The sequence below is a fragment of the Canis aureus genome, chromosome 36 (genome assembly GCF_053574225.1).
Source record: "Canis aureus isolate CA01 chromosome 36, VMU_Caureus_v.1.0, whole genome shotgun sequence".
Lineage (NCBI taxonomy): Eukaryota > Metazoa > Chordata > Mammalia > Carnivora > Canidae > Canis > Canis aureus.
The window spans coordinates 7,749,242-7,773,188 of NC_135646.1; the positions used below are offsets into that span (position 1 = coordinate 7,749,242).

Consider the following 23,947-nt stretch of genomic DNA (forward strand, 5'->3'; position numbering starts at 1 on the left):
CCCGTCTGCTCTCCCGTGGCAGCCTCCATCCAGGATGGAAAGGTGTAGTTCCACCTTCCTCACCATCTCAACATGAAAACATGGCAAGAATTGCTTTCCTTATACATTACCGTTTTGGGATAATGGACACCATTGAGGCCTCTGAAACCTAAGATTTGCAAATAGGCTAAAATATATCTCTTTAGCAAACCACGAACTAAAGTCACCTTTAAACATCAGGCTGCGTGCAGCAAGTTTCAGGAAGCCAGGTTCTTTCACCGCTCGCGTCCAGAAACTCACGCACACAGGTAACAGGACGGCAACACCGGAGGCTGTATCTGCAGAACTGGTACCCTGGACGTGTCCATGATGGTTTGCTCTTGACTCAACCTCCCTCCTGGACTTTGTTTTCCTCAGTCAAACCACCTCACCATTCATTAACTTCAGTTTTGACTGAGAGAGTAAGGAATTTATCTTCTTCTCAGGACATTTATGAATCTTTCCATAGCCCCTTGTTGACCTTAAGCTGGACCACATTCAACGCTGGAATCAATGGTATGAGAGACAGGAAACGCTAGCAAGGGGTGAGGGGTGGGGTAATTGTCCGCAACAGAACTGTAACAGAGCTTCCATATTATTAAGTCTATTTACTTACTGTGGTTGATTATTAAAAAAGATATCTGAGGGCCTAGTACAGATAAATTATTCACACACCTATTTGCATATGGTGTATGTCTAAAAGATTAAACTCTGCTCTATCCTGGATTCCAAGATATCTAGGATACCCTAGATTATGATTCTAATTATCATTATTAAAAGTGGTTTCCACTTTGTTCTGCTCTCCTACTCATTACCATTAACCCACATGATTTTTCCTACACTTAGAAATGCACGGCAAAAAGAAAAGACTTATCCAGTTTGAGCGGAGAGAATTAAAAGTAGAGCTGTGTCTTGCCACATACCTCGGTGAGGCCACAAATGATGAGCACCTTCCAAGTACAAACCTCCTGGGCTCAGCAGGTCGGACTATAGAGTCCGACCACATCCTTGATCACCCCTAGTAAGCAGGTGCGTGGTAAGCACTTATGAATCTAGAAAACCCCTAAGGTTTTCTGGCACATGGCCTCTATAAGCTCCAAACTCCATCCTCTCCTCACCTGCACAGCCCCTTTCACAGTGCGATTACCAGATAAATGAGGGCAGGACTGTCTGCACAGTGTGACCATGCTACATACAATTAAACACGAATGGCACATCTTGGAGACTAGGCCAAGTTCCTAGGAAGAGAGGAGCAGCAGCAAGCAAACTCTCACTTCTATCAAGTGCTAAACATCTGCAAGTGATTTTCCTGACAGATCTGCTTCATACTTCTGCGTAAGCAAATGATAGCTATGAGCTGGGCTGCCATCCATTATCTCCCCAAAGCCCCAGGCAAGGCTGATCCCTTACACATATCACTCTTCTTCATCAGAGTTTTAACAGCAAGTAATTTGCAGGCTGTGCGGTGTGACGGGAAGCTAGAGATACAGCAGAGAATTCAATGATTGGCCTGCTTTCTCAATAAAAGCAACGGACTCTGAACGCAGCAGGAAGGGGCAGGAGCCAACTCTCATCTTTTCTTGTGTTCTTTCCATCTGCAATGCTCAGAAGTCGAGAACAAACAGAAAGCATAGTTGTGTGACACATTCCTCCTTCCTCAAACCATTAGGATTTACTTGGGGTTACCAAGAAAGAGGGTCCTTGCTTGGAGAGCCTTATGAAATGGATAAACTATTACTTTGCAAGCACACTGAGGTGCAACCCTGGCCATAAGCAGAGAAATGGAGTCAATAACGCCTGCAAGAAACTTCCACTCTAATTCCTCCATAAGACTAAAAACTAATAATCAGCTTGTGCTCACTTACCAATCCCCAAAATAAAATCACATGGCTTCCACTGGGCTGACTCCAATATTATCAGGTGATTCCAAAGACTCACCCATAATCCAGATGTATAAAAACATCAGGAAGAACAAGTCTGTCTGCATGTATCTTGTCTAAAAGGGCGTAGATCTGAGCTTAATATGCCCCTGTATCTTCTATTGTGCTACAGAGGCAATACTGCAGAGCAGAGAGATCCTGCAACCTAATGTGGGAGAGCAGAACCCCATCCTTAGCTCTGTTAGTTCCTCAGTAACCCTGGGCAAGCCGCTTGATCTTTCTATATTTAACAAAATGAGAATACTGCTACGACTCACTCTATCTCATGAGGCTGTAGTGGGTCTCAGATAAAGTATGCAAACTTGCTTTGTCATATTATAGGTTTTATGTTCTAATATATGTTCACCAAATGATATGTACAAGAATATCCATAGCATTTTTAGGGGGGCCTGGGTGGCTCAGTCGGTTAAGTGTCTGTCTCTTGATTATGGCTCAGGTCATGATCTCAGTGTCATGGATCAAGCCCCGTATCAGGCTCCACGCTCAGTGGGGAGTGCTTGAGATTCTCTCTCCCTTTTCCTCTGCCCCTATCCCTGCTCTATTTCTCCCCCTCTCTAAAATAAGTGTATTATTATTTTTTTAATTTATTTATGATAGTCACACACAGAGAGAGAGAGAGAGAGGCAGAGACACAGGCAGAGGGAGAAGCAGGCTCCATGCACCGGGAGCCTTTCGTGAGATTCGATCCTGGGTCTCCAGGATCGCGTCCTGGGCCAAAGGCAGGCGCCAAACCGCTGTGCCACCCAGGGATCCCTAAAATAAGTGTATTTTTAAAAAAAGAGAGAAAGAGAGTCTCCATAGCATTTTTATTCATAATTGCCAAAGTTTGGAAACAACCAAATGCCCATCATCAGGAGAATGGATAAATACATTGTGGTATAATAAAAGGGAGTACTATATAGCTATAATAAAGAACAGCTCTAACATCACAGATGAATCAAAAGGTTAAGGACAGGCAAAACTACTCTCAAGTGCCAGGTGTCAGAATTAGCAATAAGCTCGGGGGCCAGGGATTTCTACTGGGAAAGGTACATGGAGACTTCTGGAGTGATGTACATGTTCTGTATTTTGATCTGCATGGTGGGTGCCCAGATATGTGAACATGTAAGAATTTATCGGGTCGCACATTTAAGATCTGTGCATTTATTGTATGTATGTTCCACCTCAATATAAATTTTAAAACTGTATATTAAAAGTATCAACCTCTAAAGAAATATGAGGTAAAATTGTAATGCTTTTCTTTGAATTAGCACAGAGAACACCTCCACCAGAGATTTAAGGCAGAGGAGGAAAGTGGAAAAGAGCAAAGGAAAATATCATGGGGTCAAGAGTGGACAGTCGTTAAAGAAAACGGTTCTCAAGAAATGATTTTTAAACTTTATCTTATAACCCTTCACAAGGCTTTGGAGATCTCTTACAAACTCACACACAGAAGACTGGGTGCACTCTTGCCAACGGGAAATTGAGCATCTTTCTTGTATATGATGTGGCTGGTGGAGAGGTGGCGCCATGGTGTGGCAGGAAGAGGACCATACTAGGACTTCAGGGGTCTTGATTCTAGTCAGTTCTGCTAACCATGAACTTGCCAGGAGACAATGAGCAAATCCATGTCACCTCTGTAGACTGAGTCTATAAAATGACCAGATTGCTAACTTGTATCTATGAGGCTAAGGTGGAAAATCAATGTTATCAACAATAAAGGAGGCTAGATTATGCAGCTACCGGGAGAACAAGTGCTAAAAAGATGATGATATCCACTCCAACCCTGAGTTGGTATCAGATGAGTATTTAAATCTTTTTTCCCCTCTGTGCTCCTACTATGGAGTAAAATGAATGGAGGAACAGGGGTCAGTCCTAGACCTGGACTCCTGGTCAGGAACTTACTAAGAGATAGGCATTTTATTTTACTTCTCTGGGCCCTAAATTTCTTCATCTATAAAATAAGAAGGAGTTTAGACCAGACCAGTATTTTTCAGCGTCTGTTCCTGGAGGTCATCCTGAGGGCTCTTCCAAGTCCCCTGTGCAGGTAATCCCAACCTGCCGCACCCACTGCCCACCAACTGAGGAACACTACCTCTCTCTGGGTTATAGATGAGACTTCCCCTGGAAGCTTTAGTTTTAAAAATAAAAACTGTTAGATCATTAGAATTCTTTTCAGCTGGATAAAATTATATACAACTTAAGCCAACTGTCTCTGCCTTAGTTAAGGATCTGGCTTGTTTTAACTCTTCTAACCCAGGGCTTCCCAATGTCATTATCAACATTTTGGGTCAGAAAATTCTTAATGTGGGAGCTGTCCTGTGCACCAGAGGATGTTTCCCAACATCCTTGGTCTCTAGTCACTAGGAGTCAGTAGCAGCAGCCCCCTCCTCCATTATAACCACCAAAATGACTCCAGACAATGCCAATAATCTACTGGGGAACAGAATCACTCCTGGTTGAGAATCCCTGTTCTAACCCTAATATGGGTGAGAAAGAAGAAACTTACTTAAAAAAGAGAGAAAGTCTTTGATAAAGAAGATAAACTTTATATGAAGAATCAGCCTATTCTAACCTTCTACAAGTCCAGGTGTTTTACTGATGGTGGCCTGGAGCAAACAACTTCCCAGCTGCTTCTGGAATATGTCATGATAAGCAGCATGCCACCCACCCACCACAGAACCATGCCCTGAGAAGAGAACGCAAGAATTACCCCAAAACTCAAGCAAACACCAAGGGCAAATGGTTTGTCTATCAGTAACAAAGAGAAAACGTTAAGTGAAAGAACTGACAGGTTATAGGGACGATACAAATAAATGTGAAAGAGGGATACTTATGTCTCGGCTTCAAAATGAAATGAGAGCTGTCAGTGAATTTAAAGGAAAGTGGCTATTTAAACATACGTCATGGAAGAACTTTCTATTTCTGTAGCAGAACTGACTTAGATTTCTCAAAGAGTCATAAAATCTACACTTTTTGAGAATGCACCAAAGAGAAATGGCTCTCCTTAAAATGTCCAAGTGTGTAAAGTTAAGATTTAATATTCATTTAAAATGGACATCCCTGGATAATTACTTCCTTTCAAATTGTCAACACTTAATAGCAATAATTTGACAGTTTGCTAACTTTAAATGACTTATATAAGTATCTTAGAAGACTTGAAATGGACTGTGAGTACTGCTCTTCAACTTCTGATTATAGTCAGGTTTCCTTAATTGATTATTTGGGGAGTGACCAAAGTCAACACTTTTTTTGAAGGTAATATAAATACTGTGGTGCAGTCAGAAGAGACTATCCTCCCTGGCCTGGCTGCAGCGTGTCTCTCTCCTGGAAACCACAAGGGGCCAGCTTCCCTGAGCCAGACTCACACTCTGTGATTCTCCTCTTTATCCTGTGTGTGTGTGTGTGCTCTCCTTCCTCTACACTTCTCTCCAAAAAGCTACAGTTGACATTTAAAAACACTTTTAATACAAAGGATTACATTTTCCCCCCTGAAAAACAAAATGAATGTTTCAGGAACAACAACAACAAAAAAAAGCCAAGTTCTCAGAGCGGGCCTCAATTACAACCAACTAGAATCAGTTCTGCTGACCCTGGAACCACACGAGGACACCGCCCATACCTAGTCGTTAGCTCAAAGCCCTCCCTGCAGCTTAACAAACAGATGTTAAGATTCCCACAGCTGGGCTCTGTGCTCCTAAGTTCCAGACACTGCATTTGTAGCACAGAACAAGCCTCAGTTAGTTTGCAAGAAGCACGTCATCCCTTCTCAGATTTCTTTCCTCTCTACTATTCTGGACTTAGCTATGGGACACCTTCGGTTAAGATGCACGGCTGAGAAGAAAAATACTACCTTTTTAGATCAGTGCCCTCCTTTTTCCTCAGTAACATGTACTCAACTCTCACTTGGGTGACAGATTTCTTTAAAATGCAATGACTGGGGTGCCCGGGAGGCTCAGTCAGTTGAGCGTCTGCCTTCAGCTCAGGTCCTGATCCTGATGGGGCCCCACATGGGGCTCTGCATTCAGAGGAGAGTCGGCTTGTCCCTCTGCCCCTCTTCCCTGCTCAAACTCTCTCTCTTCCTCAAATAAATAAAATCTTAAAAAAAAAAAAAAAAAAAAGCAATAATGGACTAAAGTTAAATTATTTGCCTTATTTTACTTGTTTAGCAAAAGCTGATAAACCTTCAGGCAAAGTGATGGTTAATTTATGTGTCAACCTGGCTAGGCCAAGTGCCCAGCTGTGGTGCTAAACACTGGTCTGGATATTGCTGTGAAGATATTCTGCAGATGTGGCCAACATTTACAATCAGCTGACTTGAGGTAAAGATCACCCTTGGTCATATTTGTAGACCTCGTCCAATCAGATGAAGGAATCTTGCCTCAGCACTGTGATACAGAAATCTTGCCTGAGTTTCCAGCCTGCTGGCCTGCCTTACAAATTCCAGGTATGCCGGTCCCCACAATTTCATGAGCCAATTCTTTAAAAGAAATAAATTTTTCCCCAACTCTCATACACACACACATCCATATATATATATTCTATTGGTTCTCTCTGGAGAGCACTAAATGATATATTTAGTTCAAGGGGGAAATATTATCATGCCACTATATAAAGTAACAAACAAAATCAAGCAGTTAAATGACATCCTCTAGAGGACTGACATATTCACAGTATTGACTGTGGTGGAAGAGGGTACAGACACAGTGGAGCCCCTTCTGAGACAATAATCAGCATGTCAGAGTACTTCTAAAATGTCAGGATTTTACTTCCTGCAAGCCAGGACCATACATGTTCTTTAGCAAAATGTTTTTGCCAGGCAAAGTATACTTAATACAAATTCTTGTATATTCTAACTTCTTTCCCAAAAAACACTATGGTTTTTGCCAAATGCCTCTACTGAGTTGAAACTGTAAGGCATTTTAAAATCTGGCCTGAATTTAGCCATAAGATGAATACTTCCAGCCTTGTTCCTGCCACTTCCTTAACAGATTCCTGTCTGCCAGCCCAGACCAAGCTCTCCATGAGGGTGTGTAGTTATGTTTTTGAATCTCCACTATCTTCCTCTGCAAGCCTGTAGCTGATTAAGTTTCTAGAAGGCAGGGATGCTGTCTTTGTTATATGAACCACATTACTTTTTTTTTTTTTTTTTTTTTTAAGATTTTGTTTATTTATTTGAGAGAGAGAGAGCGAGCATGAACAGGGTGAGGAATAGAGGGAGAAGCAGGCTCCCCGCTGAGCAGAGAGCGTGACTTGGGGCTTGATCCTGGGACTCTGGGATTATGACTGAAGCTGAAGGCAGACACTTTAACCAACTGAGGCACCCAGGTGCCCCTGAACCATATACTTCTGAGGTACTCTATTTAATTTTATTAAGCTTTCATCACAAACCTGAGGTCTAATGAAAGATCACTGCACTCAATAGCCACACATACTTGACTCATAGCTGAATCAGATTACAACAGGGACCTCGATCTGCTTGTGTCAATACATGAGGTCTTTTACTAAAAACACCTCTGGATGGTGCCTCACTCTGGAACACTAGGTTTCTCTACTTTGCTACCTACCACAATCACCTGAGGGGCTTTAAGAACTCAAACCCTGTCTAGGACCCCATTTCAGATTACCAGAGTCTTTGAAGGTGGAGCTTGATCATCAGTATTTCTTAAATAATAGCTCCCCAGGTGACTGAAGTGTGACCATGGTGGGAATCACTGGGCTGCCTGGATTTCATAGCCTTTACCAGGGTCTTGGATAAACTTGGAAGGCGCTATGGACTTCAAGAGTTCTAGAGCTAATGACAGTTCCAGGTGAGTTCTAGAAATGGGACTAGAGTCTATGGAAGACTGAAGGAGTTTACAATTTCTCCTATAAAAATGCTGCAGTGTAAGGAATTAGCCAATTGGTCAAAAAAAGAATGGGTACACTAATTTAGTTACCTTTAAAAGTTAAAATTTTCAAGGAAGAATGGGCATCAAGAAAATAATATCCATTACAATAATTTATGTAAAGATGGCATTATTCCTTAGTACCTGTTTGGCTTCCTCAGCTGTGACGGAACTTCCAGGAGCTTCATCTTTGGTGATCAGAGTAATTCCATCTAAAAAGTAATTCACAGAGTGAAACCCAAGTTCAAAGAAACAATCCCAATCGTACCTTCCTCTCTACCACACCCCCTCTTACCTTTGCACTGGAGATTTTTTAAAACTCTACAGGGGCTTTCTCTATAAGAAATGGAAGACCGTAAAGGCACTTAACTCACACTGTTCTTCCCTCTTATCCTGTTTCCCACTTAGCTTGAGTAAAATAAAGGCCACATCTCAAATGATATTTGCTGCATGAAGTCTTCCCTGATTAAATCTCTCCTTCAGTTTTCAGATGCCTTTGTTGATGCCTTTGAAAAGGCTATCATCATATCTTGCCTTGTGTAACTAGGTGTATGAATTTTCTCTCTTCTAATGGACCATACTTTTCTCCAGGGCAGGGAATGGGTTTTATTCATCTTTCTATTCCCCTCAATGTAGTGCATGGCACGAGCTCAGTAAATAAATAACTGAATGACTATATAGTTTGGCCCAGACCCATTAGATACCCAATATAGGAATGTGCAGGCATTCTGACTTCTAGTAATGTTACTGGCTACTGATGGAATGGCCAGAAGCCCAAGGCTGGGAGGAAACATGCTCTCACAATGGTTGTATCTATCATTTAGCACATACATCAATTTTAGCTCAGTGAGAGCAAATGAAGGATAGGAAATCCACCCGTCAGTTTTCTCTTCTTCCTAAGATTTTCTTTTGCCTCAAATGGCCGATGCATGATACACTTTCAGAAAAGCACATATATTTAACATCCATTTGCACCTAGAAATGGCACAGGTCATGTGTATTCTCTCAATAGGATATAAGCTTTCAGAAAATATGTACCTGTGTATGTCCTGTAAGTTTCTTTTCAGCAAACAATATGCTGGAGGCAATCAATAAATACCAAAACCAATCTCCTTCATCTACCTGGTCGACAGCAGAGACACCAAAGTGATTTGAGTAAGCCCCATTCACCACCTATTCTAATTGCTTTTGCTCCCCAGTGTAGAAGTTAAAGGGCTGAAAAATTAACTGTCAGGAAAATAGTTGCCTGAGTGATGAAAAGCTGCCCTTAGAAGCTGGATAGGTAGATATGCAACTCCTTTTTTACAGAATTTGCAGAGAAAGACAGGTCGAAACTAATCTGAGGGCCCCACTTCAAGTGAAAAGTTTCATAATTTTCAACATCACTGTTTTCATAAGAGGTATTTTTAATAGGTAATATCTTATACCTGGTTCTGAAGGAAAATCAAGTCAGGTGAAAAAAAAAAAATGGAGGCGATCCAACATCAAGCCTAACACTGAAAGATTGTGTGTCGCTTTCTTTCTAGGCTGAGTTTGCACTGGTCACTGTGAATAAATGCTGGTCTGCTGCTATGGAAAGCCTAAGAACATGCTAATGAGAAGTAGCAGGAGGGCAAAATGTGGGTGAGGTCAGGGACAGTGCTGTGGGTCCAGGAGAATGGAAGAGTCCAAGAATCTGAGAAAGGGGGCAATGTTTGCCCATATAGGTTCTTCCAACAGATTGAGAGGTACCATCTTGGAAATGGGTCATGCTACACAGAATTTCAAGATGGGACTTTTATGTTTACTTATTTATTACTTCTTTTTTTGCACTTACTAATAAGCAAGATTTTTCACTCACTGGATTTAGAAAAAATGGCAGAAGATATTTGGAGAAAATGATAAAAGACACCTTACCCTGAATGACAATTTCCCAGAAATGATTTAACTGTTTCATTTCCACTTTCTCTCGAAGAGCTTTCAGGAAATCATTAAAGCGTTGCTCTTCTGAAAACTGTGGTGGCATGCAGGGACAGAGAGGTGTCAGGTCAGAGCAAATACTGAAACAAGTCATTCCTAGGAAAAAGGGCTATATACACTGAATCCACTGTTATTTATAAGAAAAATATATAGGGGCACCTGGGTGGCTCAGTAGTTGAGCATCTGCTTTTGGCTCAGGTCATGATCCTGGGGTCCTGGGATTGAGTCTCACATCACACTGCCCTCAGGGAGCCTGCTTCTCTGCCTATGTCTGTGCCTCTCTCTATATATCTCCCATGAATAAAGTCTTAAATATATACATATTTTAATATTTAATACATATACATATTTTATTATATAATATATGTAATATATATTTTTATTACATACATACATATATATATGATATATAATATCCTTCTCTGGTAAACGAAGAGATTTGGTCTGGCATTCCAATTTCAGCTTTGTTTGCTGGGAACCTCCCATCTGTGAAAGGTACATGACTGCTCAGAGCCACACCAGTTTTTCAGTGGCCTGGTGCTGTGCTTTTTAACCTTCTTCCATATAGACAAAGTCAAACAAAAAAAGAAGAGTTTCATGAATGCTCATATACCCATCACCCAGCTTCAGTAACTGTCACCTCAGCTAGTCTTGCCCTACCTATTCCCCTACCATCTCCCACAGCCCTCGGATTGTTTGGAAGCAAACGCCAAGCACATTATGTCATTTATAAATATTTTGGTATGCAGTATCTAAAATATAGAGAGGGACTCTTTTTTTTAAAAATACCAAAAAATTAGTAATAACTCCTTAACAGTAGTAAATAACCAGTCAGTATTCACATTTTCCCAATTATAAAGCCCTTTTCCTTTCTCGTGTGTATTATAGATTTTGCAGTTAGAAAAGGTCTCCACGTTAAGAGTGTCTAAAATGTCTCTAGAGTCTCCTGATGCTCTTCCATCTCTCCCTGGCTTTTTAAAAATTTTTATTTTTTTTTTAAGAAATCGAGTGACCGGGTAATTTCAAGGACACGTGGTGACAACAGTGCAGAGAGGTGTTACTGGGTGCTCTATCTAGCTCGGGGTAGTGCTAAAAAAGCAAGACATTTTCACTACCTTTTCCCATTTACACCAGATCATTCTCCACTCGGGACATCCTTGTCTTACACTGACTCTCTTTGCCCATATCTATAGGGCATTTGGATCATCTACTCCTGAATCTTCTAATTTTAACAATTTTCTCATTTTCTTATCATTCTTTGTAAGAACCTAAACAACGCAAGAATTAACTCACACAGCCAATACTTAATAAGCACCCACATGAGAACATACACTACAACTGCGCCTGCTTTAAAAATATACTTTCTAATTTAAATTTGCTCACTCTTGCCTAGAGTTTACATATAAAAGCCCAGAAATAATTTGCAAGATTTTCACAGTGTTTTTTCAAAATTCCTAATAAAACAAACAGAAAACCCACACAAAAAGTGAGGTGTGGTTCTGAGTAATTAATTTTCAGCATTCTTAATATTTCCTGGCATTCCAGATCCCCACACCCATCTTCATAATATCCTTCTCAAAAATCACACCAATATATATTTTCTATCAATTTCTTTAAAATAGCCAGTCCTTTAATGAATGGGTCACCAGAGGTTACAATGAAAATTTCCCTGGTTCCATAAATAGAAATCATGCAGTCATGGCTATGATGTAATAAGCAGCTAACTCCCAGGGATGAAGCATCCCATTTACCCCACCCAGCTTTATGCCCCCTCAGAAACGACAGTGATAGTAAAAAGATAGTCATTTCGGCATTTCTTGGCAAACACTGCTATTCACCATAAGAACAATTATTTCCAAAGCCCGTGCTTACTTGTTCGGTGCTGTATGTCTCCCCTTTGATGGTGGCTGTTTAGGAAGAGGACAACAGCGTATAGGATAGTGTTACCTGAATGGCTTCCTGCCGGAAGACTGTGATGCAGTCCATGCTCTTCATAAAATATGGTGTCTCATTAGTATCCAGAAACTGTTCTATGCGACTTATCAGCTGGCAACTTGCTAGAACATAAGACAACAAACTTATTGTCCTCATTTTGAGCGACACTGGTTATAGAGAGAGTATATGCTTTGTGTGCCTGTATGTATTATGGTTCAGAAGCCTCATGGTCAGTATGCACAAAAGCTATTCTTCTTTTGGTGGTGGTGGGGGAATGGGAAGGGCAGATGAGACGCAAAATGCTGATTCTGAAAGTCTGTATTTGAAAAGTTTGGGTAATACTTACTGATATCTGCCAAGAAATAAGATGTAATTTCTAAAGTGTTTAGACTTACAGCTAAATGTTCCTTATGGGACTAATACTAAATGGTGTTTTAAAAAATTGTTGTTGCTTTTTATTCTCCCCTCAGAATTTAGGGGCCATCTGGATAATTTGGAACTGTCTTTCCTGATATAGTCATAGAAAACAGATCCCCTAGTCCTTCACCTAATCTCACTCATGATAAACGTCAAACAGTGCCAGACGGAGAAGGGTAATGAGCCAGGGACACCCCATCTTCTACCAATCATAGGTCAAATTAGAAAAGACCAGCCCTTGTCTTAATTTAATACTATTCCTTTAGAATGAGGAATCATTGCTACATTATCTTCTGCCCTTGGCTGAACCTGATATTCTCTCTGTTGTTCCGCACTCTACAAGCCATGAATACTTAATAAACAATAACTGTTAGCAAGCAATGTCATAAATTCTACAGAAGGAGGAAATGCATTAATAATGTTATTGTTTTTAAGATGGGTTGCAACTTGAGGCTGCCTCACAAACAAATATTTTTCAGGATGAAAAAAAGCAGAGGAAAATAGCAACATAAAGTCTTCAGGGAATGTAAGTTGCTAAGCAGACTGAAACTGCCCCTTACAACTGGTAGAGAACAAACCAAGGAGATGTACACATTCACGGCATAAAGGCTCACTCTCACTCGTGCCCTGAAACCACTCATTTGCTGGGTGGCCGGGCAATTTATGCTGAACGGTCAAGGTGTGACCACAACCACAGCCTCGTCTGAGCATCCTAAGAGTTAGGAATGGGTACATGCACAATACTAATGAAACTACTTTCAAGGCTTGCCTATAAAGGCTTGAGGCTACTAACTGAATCACAGTGACCTGAGTACTGTTCAATGTTTTAGGAAAGACATGAAACTCAGTACCATCAACTTACTTCCAAAGGACCCTACAGCCTATGGAAAGGATTAAAAATATTGGACAAAGTGGGGTACCTGGATGGCTCAGTTGGCTGAGCATCAGACTCTTGATGTTGGCTTAGGCATGGTCTCAGGATCATGAGATAAAGCCCCACCTTGGGCTTGGGATTCTCTCTCCCTCTACCCCTCCTCCAACTCACATGAGCTTTCTAAATAAATAAAATCTTAAAATAAGAACCAAAACAAAACCAAAACAAAACCAAAAACCTGGACAGGGGTGCCTGGGTGGCTCAGTTGGTTAAGTGTCTGCCTTCAGCTCAGGTCATGATCCTCGGTCTTGGGATCAACCCCAGCATCAGGGTCCCTGCTCAGCAGGGAGCCCGCTTCTCCCACTGCCTCTGCCTGCTCTCTCTCTGTGCTCTCTCTCTGTGTCAAATACTAAATAGATAAAATCTTAAAAACAAAACACACTGGACAAAGTATTTCCTAATATAATAACTTTGCAGCAAGAGAAAAATATCCACCAACTAGGAGAGTAGGATCTCCATTATAATAAAGTACTTAGCAAACTTGAGGGATTAAAGAAACAATTTCTTCCTTTCAATTCTGAAATCTTTACCAATGTATCCCACAGTGGTGAATTAATACCCAACATTCAAAGGAGAGAAAGGATGTTCGGATGGGTCTTTTTAAGCAAGGTAAATAACACAGCCCTGATGGGTAGGCAGAGAGGAAAGCCAACAAGAATCTCAAGGCAACAGAAGCTACCTCCTTCTTCAGCTTGGAGAAGGGAAGTGACAGAAGGGTCTGACTGGGGCCCTACACCACTTAGGGCAGCCTGCTGGCTCTGAGAGGCGGATGTGAAACCACCCGGAGTTATGGATCTAGGCACAAGAGCCTTCACAGGCCATGGGTAGTAATCCAGACACGAATGTTCCTCATTTCTTTTGAAATGAGAGTGAGGGACCTAAGTGAGCCACAGTGTAAATGTTTCTCTTGATGTAGTGATTATTTTCAGTAACTTAACCTACTATTTATTTCCTGTGTAACTGTCACAGGGTAGACCCTGGAGTGTATTCTGTGGAAGACATGATTAAGGTGAAGATGAAGCCCTTGCCTTTAAGGATTTTACAGTCTAAGAGGGGATATAACGTATACAAAAGTAATAACAGGGGGTAAATGTGAAGAGGACTATGACTGGTATGGAAACATATCTGCTGATGTGAATTTTTTAAAATCTTTGGTGACTGATTATAGGAAACTTTCATAAATGAATGTGGCTTTTTTTTTTTTTTTTTTGCTGGGCAATGAAAACCAGCAGTTGACCATCATACAGCAGAAAACCGAATGAACAAAGGAGAAGAGGAGAGGTGGGAAAGCACAGGTATGTCTGAAGAGAAGCAAATAGTCTAGCACATGGAGTCCAAATAGGAGGGGAAGGAGGAGGAGGAACAATCAGCTAGGGGAAGGCTGGAGGGGTGGGGTCCCAGAGGACAACAGTCTGTGTGAGGGTCCTGAGGCAGGATGGAGTTGCTCCAGAGCAACTGCATGGGAGGAGGGCTAAAGACCAAGCTCATAGAGAGGGAAAGGAACTGACAAGGGAGCTAAGAAAGAGTGGTAGGCAAAAACCAGGAGGGTACAGCATCACAGATGCTAAGAGATTAAAGAGGAGAGCTGTCTGTGTGTGTCCAAACTGTGACATAAAGACTGCAAGAGAAAGTATAAAAAGTACAAAGGATTAGGTACTGAAGCTTAGGGAGTCCTTAAATCCGGGAACCCATAGATCAACTAAATAGGGACTGAACGGCTTTGGAAAAAAGTTTCCTGACCCATTTTGTCTTGACATATGATGGTGTGTGCACACACGCGTGCGCGCGCGCGCACACACACACACACACACACACACGGTTACCATCTTACAGAGGAAAGTATTTAGGAGACTGAAAGCAAAAGCAAAAGCCAATAATCCATTTGCAGTGATGATATAGGAAAGAGGGGATATAAAAAAAAGGAAGTAGGAGTCTCAACATCTACTTTCTTTTTAAGAATGAACTGCAGGGGGACACCTGGGTGGCTCAGTGGTTGAGCATCTGCCTTTGGGTCAGGTCATGATCTCAGGGTTCTGGAATCGAGCCATAAGTTGGGCTCCCTTCTCAGTTGGGAATCTGCTTCTCCCCCCTGCTCGTACTCGCTCTATCTCTCTCTAAAAAATAAATCTTAAAAAAAAAAAAAAAAAAAAAAGAATCAAGTTCTTATGTATTTGTGGGCCTAACTGAATTAAGTTTTCTTATTTACATGTTAGACTGTCTTTTTCTCTAGGAAGTTCAAAACACAGGGAGATAAACATCTCCAAACTTGCAATAAATCCAATGAATACAAAGAACCAGATTTTGCCCTTCCAGGAATGATCAGTACATGGCCTGTGCAACTGGCCCATGATTCCAAATTCTGTTGGTCTATCCAGACTATTTTGTGGTTCACTGACTATCATGAACCATTTAACACCAGCAAATAGCTGTGATGGATGATGTTTTAACATACTGAGTATCACAGTGGGTTGTAGACAAGACTTCCCTTCCAAAGTTTGGTGGCACTTCACATTTCCTGCCATTTTAAATAAAAGTAAAATGCAGAAATGGTTGACAAAAATAACATTCTACTTTGGCTAGATGATGCTTTTGAAGCCCCCATCTGCCCCACGCCACAGAAGGGAAATGCCGATCATCACAGTGCTCATCACTGCTTCTACATCAATTATAGGGTATGGAATGGCCTGTCTGTCTTCATACTCAGTAAATCACAGCCCCAACTACAATTTACCAAAATGCTTTTCAGAATTAGTCAGAGGCTCAATAATACTCATTGTAGCTAATATAAAAGATGGCCACTGAAAGGACCATCCATCTTAAGGCAAGGGACATCATTTATTTCAAGGAGCATTCAAAATCAAAATGGTCTAGGGGTACCTGGGTGGCTCAGTCAGTAAAGCGTCTGATTCTTGATTTTGGCTCAGGTCATGAGATCGAGCCCCAGCATGAAGCCTGCTTAAGATTCTTTCTCCTTTTCCCTCTGCCCCTCCTTCTCTAAAAAGAATTTTAAAAATAAAATAAAAGCAAATTACCCTGAAAAATAAAATAATTCTTTTGGGTCACTTGGGTGGCTCAGTCGGTTAAGCACCTGCCTTCGGCTCAAGTCACGATCCCGGGGCCCTGAGATACAGCCCCACATAGGGCTCCCTGCTCAGCGGGGAGCCTGCTTCTCCCTCTCTCCACCCCCTGCTCATGCTCTCTCTCAAATAAATCTTTAAAAAAAAAAAAAAAAAGGTCTGGACTTTGAGGTTTTAAATATGAGCATTATATATTAACCCAGCATCTTACACATGTACAGATTGTTAATACACAAAATTAGTCTCAATAATACTTCAGTGTTACATTAAAAAAGCAACCCAGATAGAAAAGTGTCATGTATGGGGAAAATGGCAGAGTATTTTTTGTTTAATCTGAAATGTATATTCTCCCTCTCTAGAGAAAATATTCAAAACCACTGAAAATCCCTGAAAATGAATCACCTCTCTTAATGTACAGTCTCAAAGGCCTAAAGACTCAGGGCCATGTGCTTGTCAGCCTCTGACTTGACATTTGCTTACTACCTGTTCTCTGCAAAGATGTTTCCAACAGAATGAAAGTCAGTTATTGTGGGTTTTTTCCCCTTCACTGGACAGAGCCAAAGCAGCAGTGGGTTTGCTCATCTGTCACACAATATATATAAAGGGCTGTAAAACCGTCTCAAATGATTTTGCTCAACCCAGGCATCATTCAGGATGTTTCCCAATTTAATCCTTCTCACTATCTCAATGCCTCATGTGAACTGTACTTATTGAAGGGGTTCACATTTTACAGAAATTGGCAGTTAAATTATTTTTGAATGTTAAGAACAGATTTACACAACGACAGAGGTATCTTCATAAAACAAAGTGATGGTATAATTTAAGCACTTAAATAAATATATGGTCAGGTCAGTAATTAAGAGAATAAAAGAATAATATCTATCGGCAAATAAAACTCAAAAACAAGTAGTCCAGTCTGCCACCGATTAAATGCTCACGTAAGTAAAATCACCGTTTTAAGCCAGAAACTTATATAAGAAACATTTGCCTGACAAGAAAATGAGCCTGTATTTTAATACAGGCAACTAGAACAGAAATGGATCGCCAACAGGCTTATGTCTCTTTACTACATGATATAAATTGGTCATCATGGGTAGGCACTGTGCATCTATCAGTCAGGGTCCAACCAGAAAAACAGAAATCACTCTGAATACTTAACAAAGGAAATTTAATGCAGACAATTTGTTACCCAGGTGATGAAGAGCTGTAAAACCAACTGAGAATGGTGCTGTAACCCAGAGATTAGAAACAGCAAGAAGCCCTTAGCGTCCCGTGGCAGTGCAGGGTAGGGGTAGAAAACAGAAGAGGGAGGTATAATGACTAGAGCTCAGGGGCCTGTCCGAGGGGAGCTGAAGCCATGGAGGAGATGTTGGAGATGTTGCCTGACACAGAGGAAGAAAGAAATACTCTGGCTTCTCCCCCCTGCCTCACCTCCCACCAGTTTCCCACCAGGGTTTCCTGTTGGTTGAACCCTGTTGGAGGCTAGCAATCATGGGAGGCTGGAAAATGGAACCTGCAGGGGCTAGTTCTGTCCCCCTGGCCTCCACCCCTCAGATCTGGTGCACACAGGGGAAGGGTGAGGAGTGGATCTAGGGGCCACTCAAGACAGTTGGTACTATGGGCCGATACACAGGGACGCCCCATTTTATGCACTGGATATATCTTGCAAATGCAAAGTTAACAAAGTATTCTTTAAACAATAAGGGAAGATAAAATGTATAGGTTTTTTTCTGTCCTTTCTAGTGAAACAGGATACAATGACATTCAACAGAAAGTTACTGAAAAGGTTCACAGTCATTTATTTAAGGCGCTTCCCAGCCCAGTACATATATATATGTAAAATTATATATACACGTGCAGGACTCCTGGGTGGCTCAGTTGTTTAAACATCTGCCTTCAGCTCAGGTCATGATCCTAGGGTCCTGGAATGGACCCCACACTGGGGCTCCAGAGAGTCTGCTTCTCCTTCTCCCTCTGCCCACCAACCCCCCCACCCCCACTGCCCTCATTTATACTCTCATCTCTTTCTCAAATAAAAATTAAAAAATATATATATGTATATACAAAGCATACTTCTATAAAACCAGAATTATGTTAAAAAAAAAAAAAGATTTTCCTGTTACTTGAAACATCTTTCCAGCTACATACATCTCCCTTTCCCTAAGGTTTAACAGCGTGAAACCCAGGGAACAGCGGCCACACAACTGTGTAGATTATGACAAACCAGAAACACTGAAGTGACTGAACCCTTCCCATGTTGTTTCTCTTCTTTCACAGAAGTCAATGATCTTCTGAAAATTTAAGTACAAAAAAAGAGATCCTAAATATTTTCCTCTACATGACAAAAGATATGCTGACTTATTTCTTAAAGGTCCTTTTCTGCTGCTCTTTCCAGAAGAGGCTGGATCTGGATCCAAGACCCCAGGCGGAACCTGACCTCAATGTTTGTACTCCTTGGTCTGGTATTCCTCGTTTTAGTTTTGTGGTCTTTAATGAAATATTTTTGTTGGGGGAAAAAGAAATCAATGGGTGGAACAAAATAATCTTGAGAATTAGGAAAAAAGCATAAGCTTTATGAACCTGTAAATGGTGTTCGAATGTCTTATTTTTCAGCAGGCAAACCGTGAAGTAGACGCAGCGCTGTCCTGCTCTCTGCCTCTTCCCTCATCTTTCCACCTTTGAGAAACTGCTCTGCAAGCCTAGTGGCCCCAGAATTCCTCACTGAGCAGATAGAAAGAAGCTGCCTGCCTCCCTTTTGCGATCAGAAACCGGCCGTAACCCCACAGCACAGCACCACAGCCACGGGATCACACATGACCAGTGGCACAGGAGACTGAACGAAGGTATATAAAATGTTGACCACCTCAATAGCAGGGATACAGCTTTGGTGGGGTTTGTATTATTATTTTTTCTTACCATTAACTAAAAAAACTCAATTAAAACCTCACCATTTAAGCTCCACAAGTTCAGTCACAGCCCATTTTTTTCATGCTTAACGATTTTCTCATTAAATGCAGTAATTTCTTACAAATTGCACTAATAAAAGTAGGTCCTGCTGGGTGTTTCCCCCCCTTTTAAATGCTGCCTTTTCATTGATGTGTTAAATTAAAACCCCAGGCACAAGGAGCAGAGTAAATGCAAAGTCTTTATTGTCAGAACCCATTCCTGCAGACTCTGAGATCCCTCTCATTTTATTTTTGTGTTTATTTGAGCTGTGAGTCCTGCTTTTTAGCCACAGGAAGAATGACACTGAAAGTCTCTTGATCTTAGCTCTCTAGAGAAAAGGTGATAGTATGAGCTAATGAGAAACTAGAAAAATGGCATCCAGCAAGCCCACTGGTGGTTAAGCTCACTTTATGTAATGTTCTCTCCACAAGAGAACATTATAACCAATATTTTTCTTTCTGGATGAATACTATTTATCATCTTAAATAATTTTGGTGTAAAACCAGGTCTGTTCTTGAATTAGCTGTAAAATTTCAAGTTTCCTGGTCAAAGGGTGGGTTCCATGGCATTCTATGCTTTTTGTTTTTTTATTAACAACACTCAATTTAACCATTAAAGGCCCAGTTAACATGTCCCACAAAACCTGAAGGTTATCAATGAATATTTATGGATATACAGGGCATACAGCAGTTTGCTAACAACCAAAGAATGTCCTTTTTTTTTTTTTTTTTAAGTGTAACTAATTTCCCCAATTCCAGAACGGAGTTCATTTAAAACCCCAAATCGGGTGGCTCAGTGGTTTAGCGCTACCTTCAGCCCAGGGCCTGATCCTGGAGACTCAGGATCGAGTCCCACGTCAGGCTCCCTGCATGGAGCCTGCTTCTCTCTCTGCCTGTGTCTCTGCCTCTCTCTCTGTGTCTCTCATGAATAAGTAAAATCTTAAAAAAAAAAAAAAAAAAAGAGGAAGCTACAGGAAGACTTTTTCATCAAATGAAGGGACTTCTATGGCTCCTTTCTATAATGTATAACCCATATGCTTGGAAGTACGTATTATTAGGGTGGGGCTAGGGAGTAGAGAAGGCAGAGAAAGAGCGTCTCCACAATTTTCTGACTCTAAAACTTGGTGAAGCTTCCTAAAATAAAAGTAATATAGAAGAATTACTAACCTTACCATCTAGACTTGATCCCATTCCAGATGGGCAGTAGGAGGGAGGCAGGATGCAAGATGACAGTGTTTGGTACTGTAGCAATTTTACAGTTATCTGTCTAGCTTCATACCACAGTAGATGTCATCAACCTAATGCAGGAAGTAAGTAGAAGGAACCAAGTAGCCATAGTAACAGTGCAGCCAAGAGGAAACACTCTGGAACAGGAGACCAATCTGGCAATGGGATCCAATTAAAAGTTGGTAATTGAATGGAATTGAAATTCATGTTATCAGTTGAAGAGATACAGTGAGTGGTGAGTCAGGCTCCACAGAAAGGAGAGAGGCAGGCAGCCACTGCTTGAATGTGCTTTTGTGGACGATGGAGGTGGGGTGTGGCACACGGTGTCTTATGATGCCTGGAGAATCCGAGTCACTCTTAAAAGGACATATCAAGTACCAGGAAATTTAAAATAATTATATTTCATGTAGTGAATCTTTCTGAACATTGATAAATAATGATGCCCTGTGTTTATATGGTATCTTTCCTTCAGATCCTTCCTTTTTCATTTTCCCCCCTTTTTTGATTTTGTGAAGAAAGTTGCATAATATTATAGAGCTCAAAATATTGAGATATTATTTTTCTCCACTTCTCCTTCGGTGGGGCTAGGATTTATGAATTGATCCAAGCAACTTGAAAATGAATTCTGCTGTCAAAAATTCAAAGTGTTATTATTCCCAAGCACTGCTTCATTAAAGTTAACAATGGAAACAGAAAACTTACTAGTCAGCAATCATCAGAGAACATAAAAACAGATGGAGGTTATCTGTTCCTGTAGGGCAGACAACAGCAACATCTTTGACAATGTATCACACTACCAGAGAACTACTACTAGGCACAGGTGTCCCAGGATATACAGGCTCTTAAATCACAAGCATCTCTTTAGAGTGGGATTTGGGGGTGAGAAAAAAGAATGAGCCTTCTTTGTGGAAGGAGTATCATGAGCAGATATACAGAAGCAGGAAAGCCAATGCCACAAGTGTGTCAGCAGGAATACTGCTTGGTCTGAGTAGAGTTCATAGAGGAGGCCTGTAGAAGATGGGTCTGCAATGGCAGAGAGGAACCAGGTTGTGGAAAGCCTTCAAAGGGGGGACTAACTTTAAAGACATAGGGAGTGATTAAGAAGGGCTGACCCTTAATCAAATCTATGCTTTAAGGAACTAATTGTGGGGGCACCTGGTTGGCTCACTCAGTGAAGTGTGCAACTCCTGATCTCAGGGTTGGAAGTTTGTTGGGTATAGATTACTTAAAAATATATATATTTTTTTTTAAAAAAAGGAACCTAAATCTGTACCAACATATGGGATGAGTTGAACAAGAACTTTGAGGATAATTAATACAGGATGCTCTAACTGTCTAATGGTGAAGTAATGAAAGCCTGAATTAGGATACTGGTAGTTAGGATGGAAAGAAAGAGATCCAGAAAATGTTTAGAAATTAGAAGAGAATTACAAAAGGGCACAGAGTGGCCAGAAATGCTCATCAATAGTCAACTCAGAAGACAAAACAACAGCAGCATCAAAAAACCTTACTTCTGGGGAAAGTTCTATTTGCAACTGAAAGCAACAGGACACCTTAGGCTGTTGAATTATTTGAGATACATTTCTTTGGGCGCTCTCTGTCTGACTCTGTAGAGCTCAGGTTATGCCAACTAGTCTATGAATTCCTCCTCAAATTAATCACCCACCTGCATCTGCACCCACATTGTCTTGTGTCCTTCTGCCTTGGATGAACTATTTGTGCCCTAGACACCACACCTCTCCCCCTCTCAAAGACCTCCTCCATCCAGTCTCATGCCTTCAGAGAACATCTGTAGGTGACTTCTCCCAGATTTGTATTTAGAACCCAGACGCCTCCTGAAGTCCAAACCTGCATAATCAACTTAGCAGGTCTCTCCCTTCTCAGTAAATACCAATTCCCTCTGGTTGCTCAGACCAAAAAACTTGGGGGAGTCATCCTTGTTTCTTTCCCTCAACACCTTACATTCAAACAGTCAGTAAAACCTACCAATTCTACTTTTAAAGTGTATCAAAAGTCTGACTTCTCACTTTCTCTCACTTGCATTACTACAGTAGCCTTCTAACTCATCTGTCTACTTCAACCATGCCCATTCTCAACATGGCAGCCAGGGCACTTTTAAAACATAAGTCAGTCAGACCAACCTCTACCTAGAACTCCTCAGTTGTTCCCATTTTACTCAGAGTTAAAAGCAGGAGGCCCTGTGTGATATGTACCCCACCTACCCCCTGTTATCATCTCTACTCTTTCCTTCAACCGCACTAGCCTCCCTGATGCTCCTAGATGAAGCCAAACACATCGTTTCTGGAGCATACTGCTCCCTCTTGTCTGCAAAGTTCTTCCCAGAGATAACAGGTTCTCTCCTCCACCTTCCTCAATTCTCTGTTCAAATGATACCCCCAAAGTGAGCCTTCCTTGATCCTCTAAATCAAGTCACAAGCCCATCTCACTGCAGCACTCGCTATCCCACTATCCAGTTTTAACTTTTTCTGTAGAGCTGTCATGAGTTGAATACCGTTCTCTGAAAATTTATGCCCTTTCCAAAACCTTAGAATATGACCTTGTTTGGAAATAGGGTCCCTGCAGATATAATCAATGGGCCCTAATCCAATATGACTGGTGTCCTTTTAAGAGGGCAATCTGGACACACACACACAGTGAGAGAGCTCCATGTGAAGAGGAGAAAGCAGAAACTGGAGTGGCGTGTCTACAAGGCAAGGACCACCAAGGACAGCCAGCTGTCACCACGAGTTAGGAGGGGGGCATGGAACAGATTCTTCTCAGAGTCCTCAGATGGAACCAATCTTCCTGACACCTCCACTTTGGAATTCTAGCCTCCCCAACTGTGAGAAAATAAATTTTCGTAGTTTTAAGCCAGCCAGTTTGTGGCACTTGCTACAGAGCCCTTGGAAACGAACACAAGTCCTTATCACCATTTGACATTTATTTTCTTGTTTACTGTCTGTGTTTTGCCACAATGACTAGCACACAGTAGGATGTTGGTCATTTGCTAAATGGATGAACGCATGGCCTGAGCCTCATTGGTTTACTCCTCTAATGCCTCTAAAGAATGGAAGATATCTTTTTGAATTCCTTCAACTTAAACCCACACACTGCATTTTTAGAACTGGTTATCACTAAGGGGAAAGGACAGTCTAGAACTTTTTTCTTACCTCCCTTCACTTTAATTTTACAGAGACAGAAATGGTGAAAATAAAGATCTATGGAGGGGGAAATACATATACAAAGAGTAACAGGCTGTGAAAGAGATGTGTGCAGGTGTGTGTGGAGACAATACCACTTCTTTTTGGGGGGGGAGGGGCAAAGGGAGAGGGAGACTCTTAAAGCAGACCCACACCCAGCATGGGGCCTGACGTGGGGCTCAAGCTTACAACCCTGAGATCATGAGCTCAGCTGAGATCTTGAGTCAGATCCTTAACTATCTTGACTATAACACAGAACATTGACAGGGATTAACAGGGTTACTCCCGTGAGGAGAAAGTAAGAAAGCAAGACAGAATGTGAGTTTGGGGAGGTATTAGAGAAGAGGCGGGGACAATGAAGGAGACTTCTTAACTTTTAGGTACTACTCTATTACTATTTGATTTTTCCAATCAATATGTACTTATTT

General features: G+C 41.3%; 1 protein-coding gene across 2 annotated transcripts in view; it reads right to left on the bottom strand.

Moving 5' to 3' along the window:
- XRCC5 (X-ray repair cross complementing 5) overlaps positions 1-23,947 on the bottom strand; it is an 89,937-nt gene that overhangs the window by 2,092 nt on the left and 63,898 nt on the right. For both annotated transcript variants that reach the window (XM_077885209.1, XM_077885210.1), the window contains exons 17-19: positions 11,732-11,841; positions 9,722-9,818; positions 7,970-8,037 (exon numbers count right to left, since the gene is read on the bottom strand). In XM_077885209.1, the coding sequence (XP_077741335.1) occupies positions 7,970-8,037; positions 9,722-9,818; positions 11,732-11,841 (275 nt within the window). The remainder of the gene's footprint in view (positions 1-7,969; positions 8,038-9,721; positions 9,819-11,731; positions 11,842-23,947) is intronic.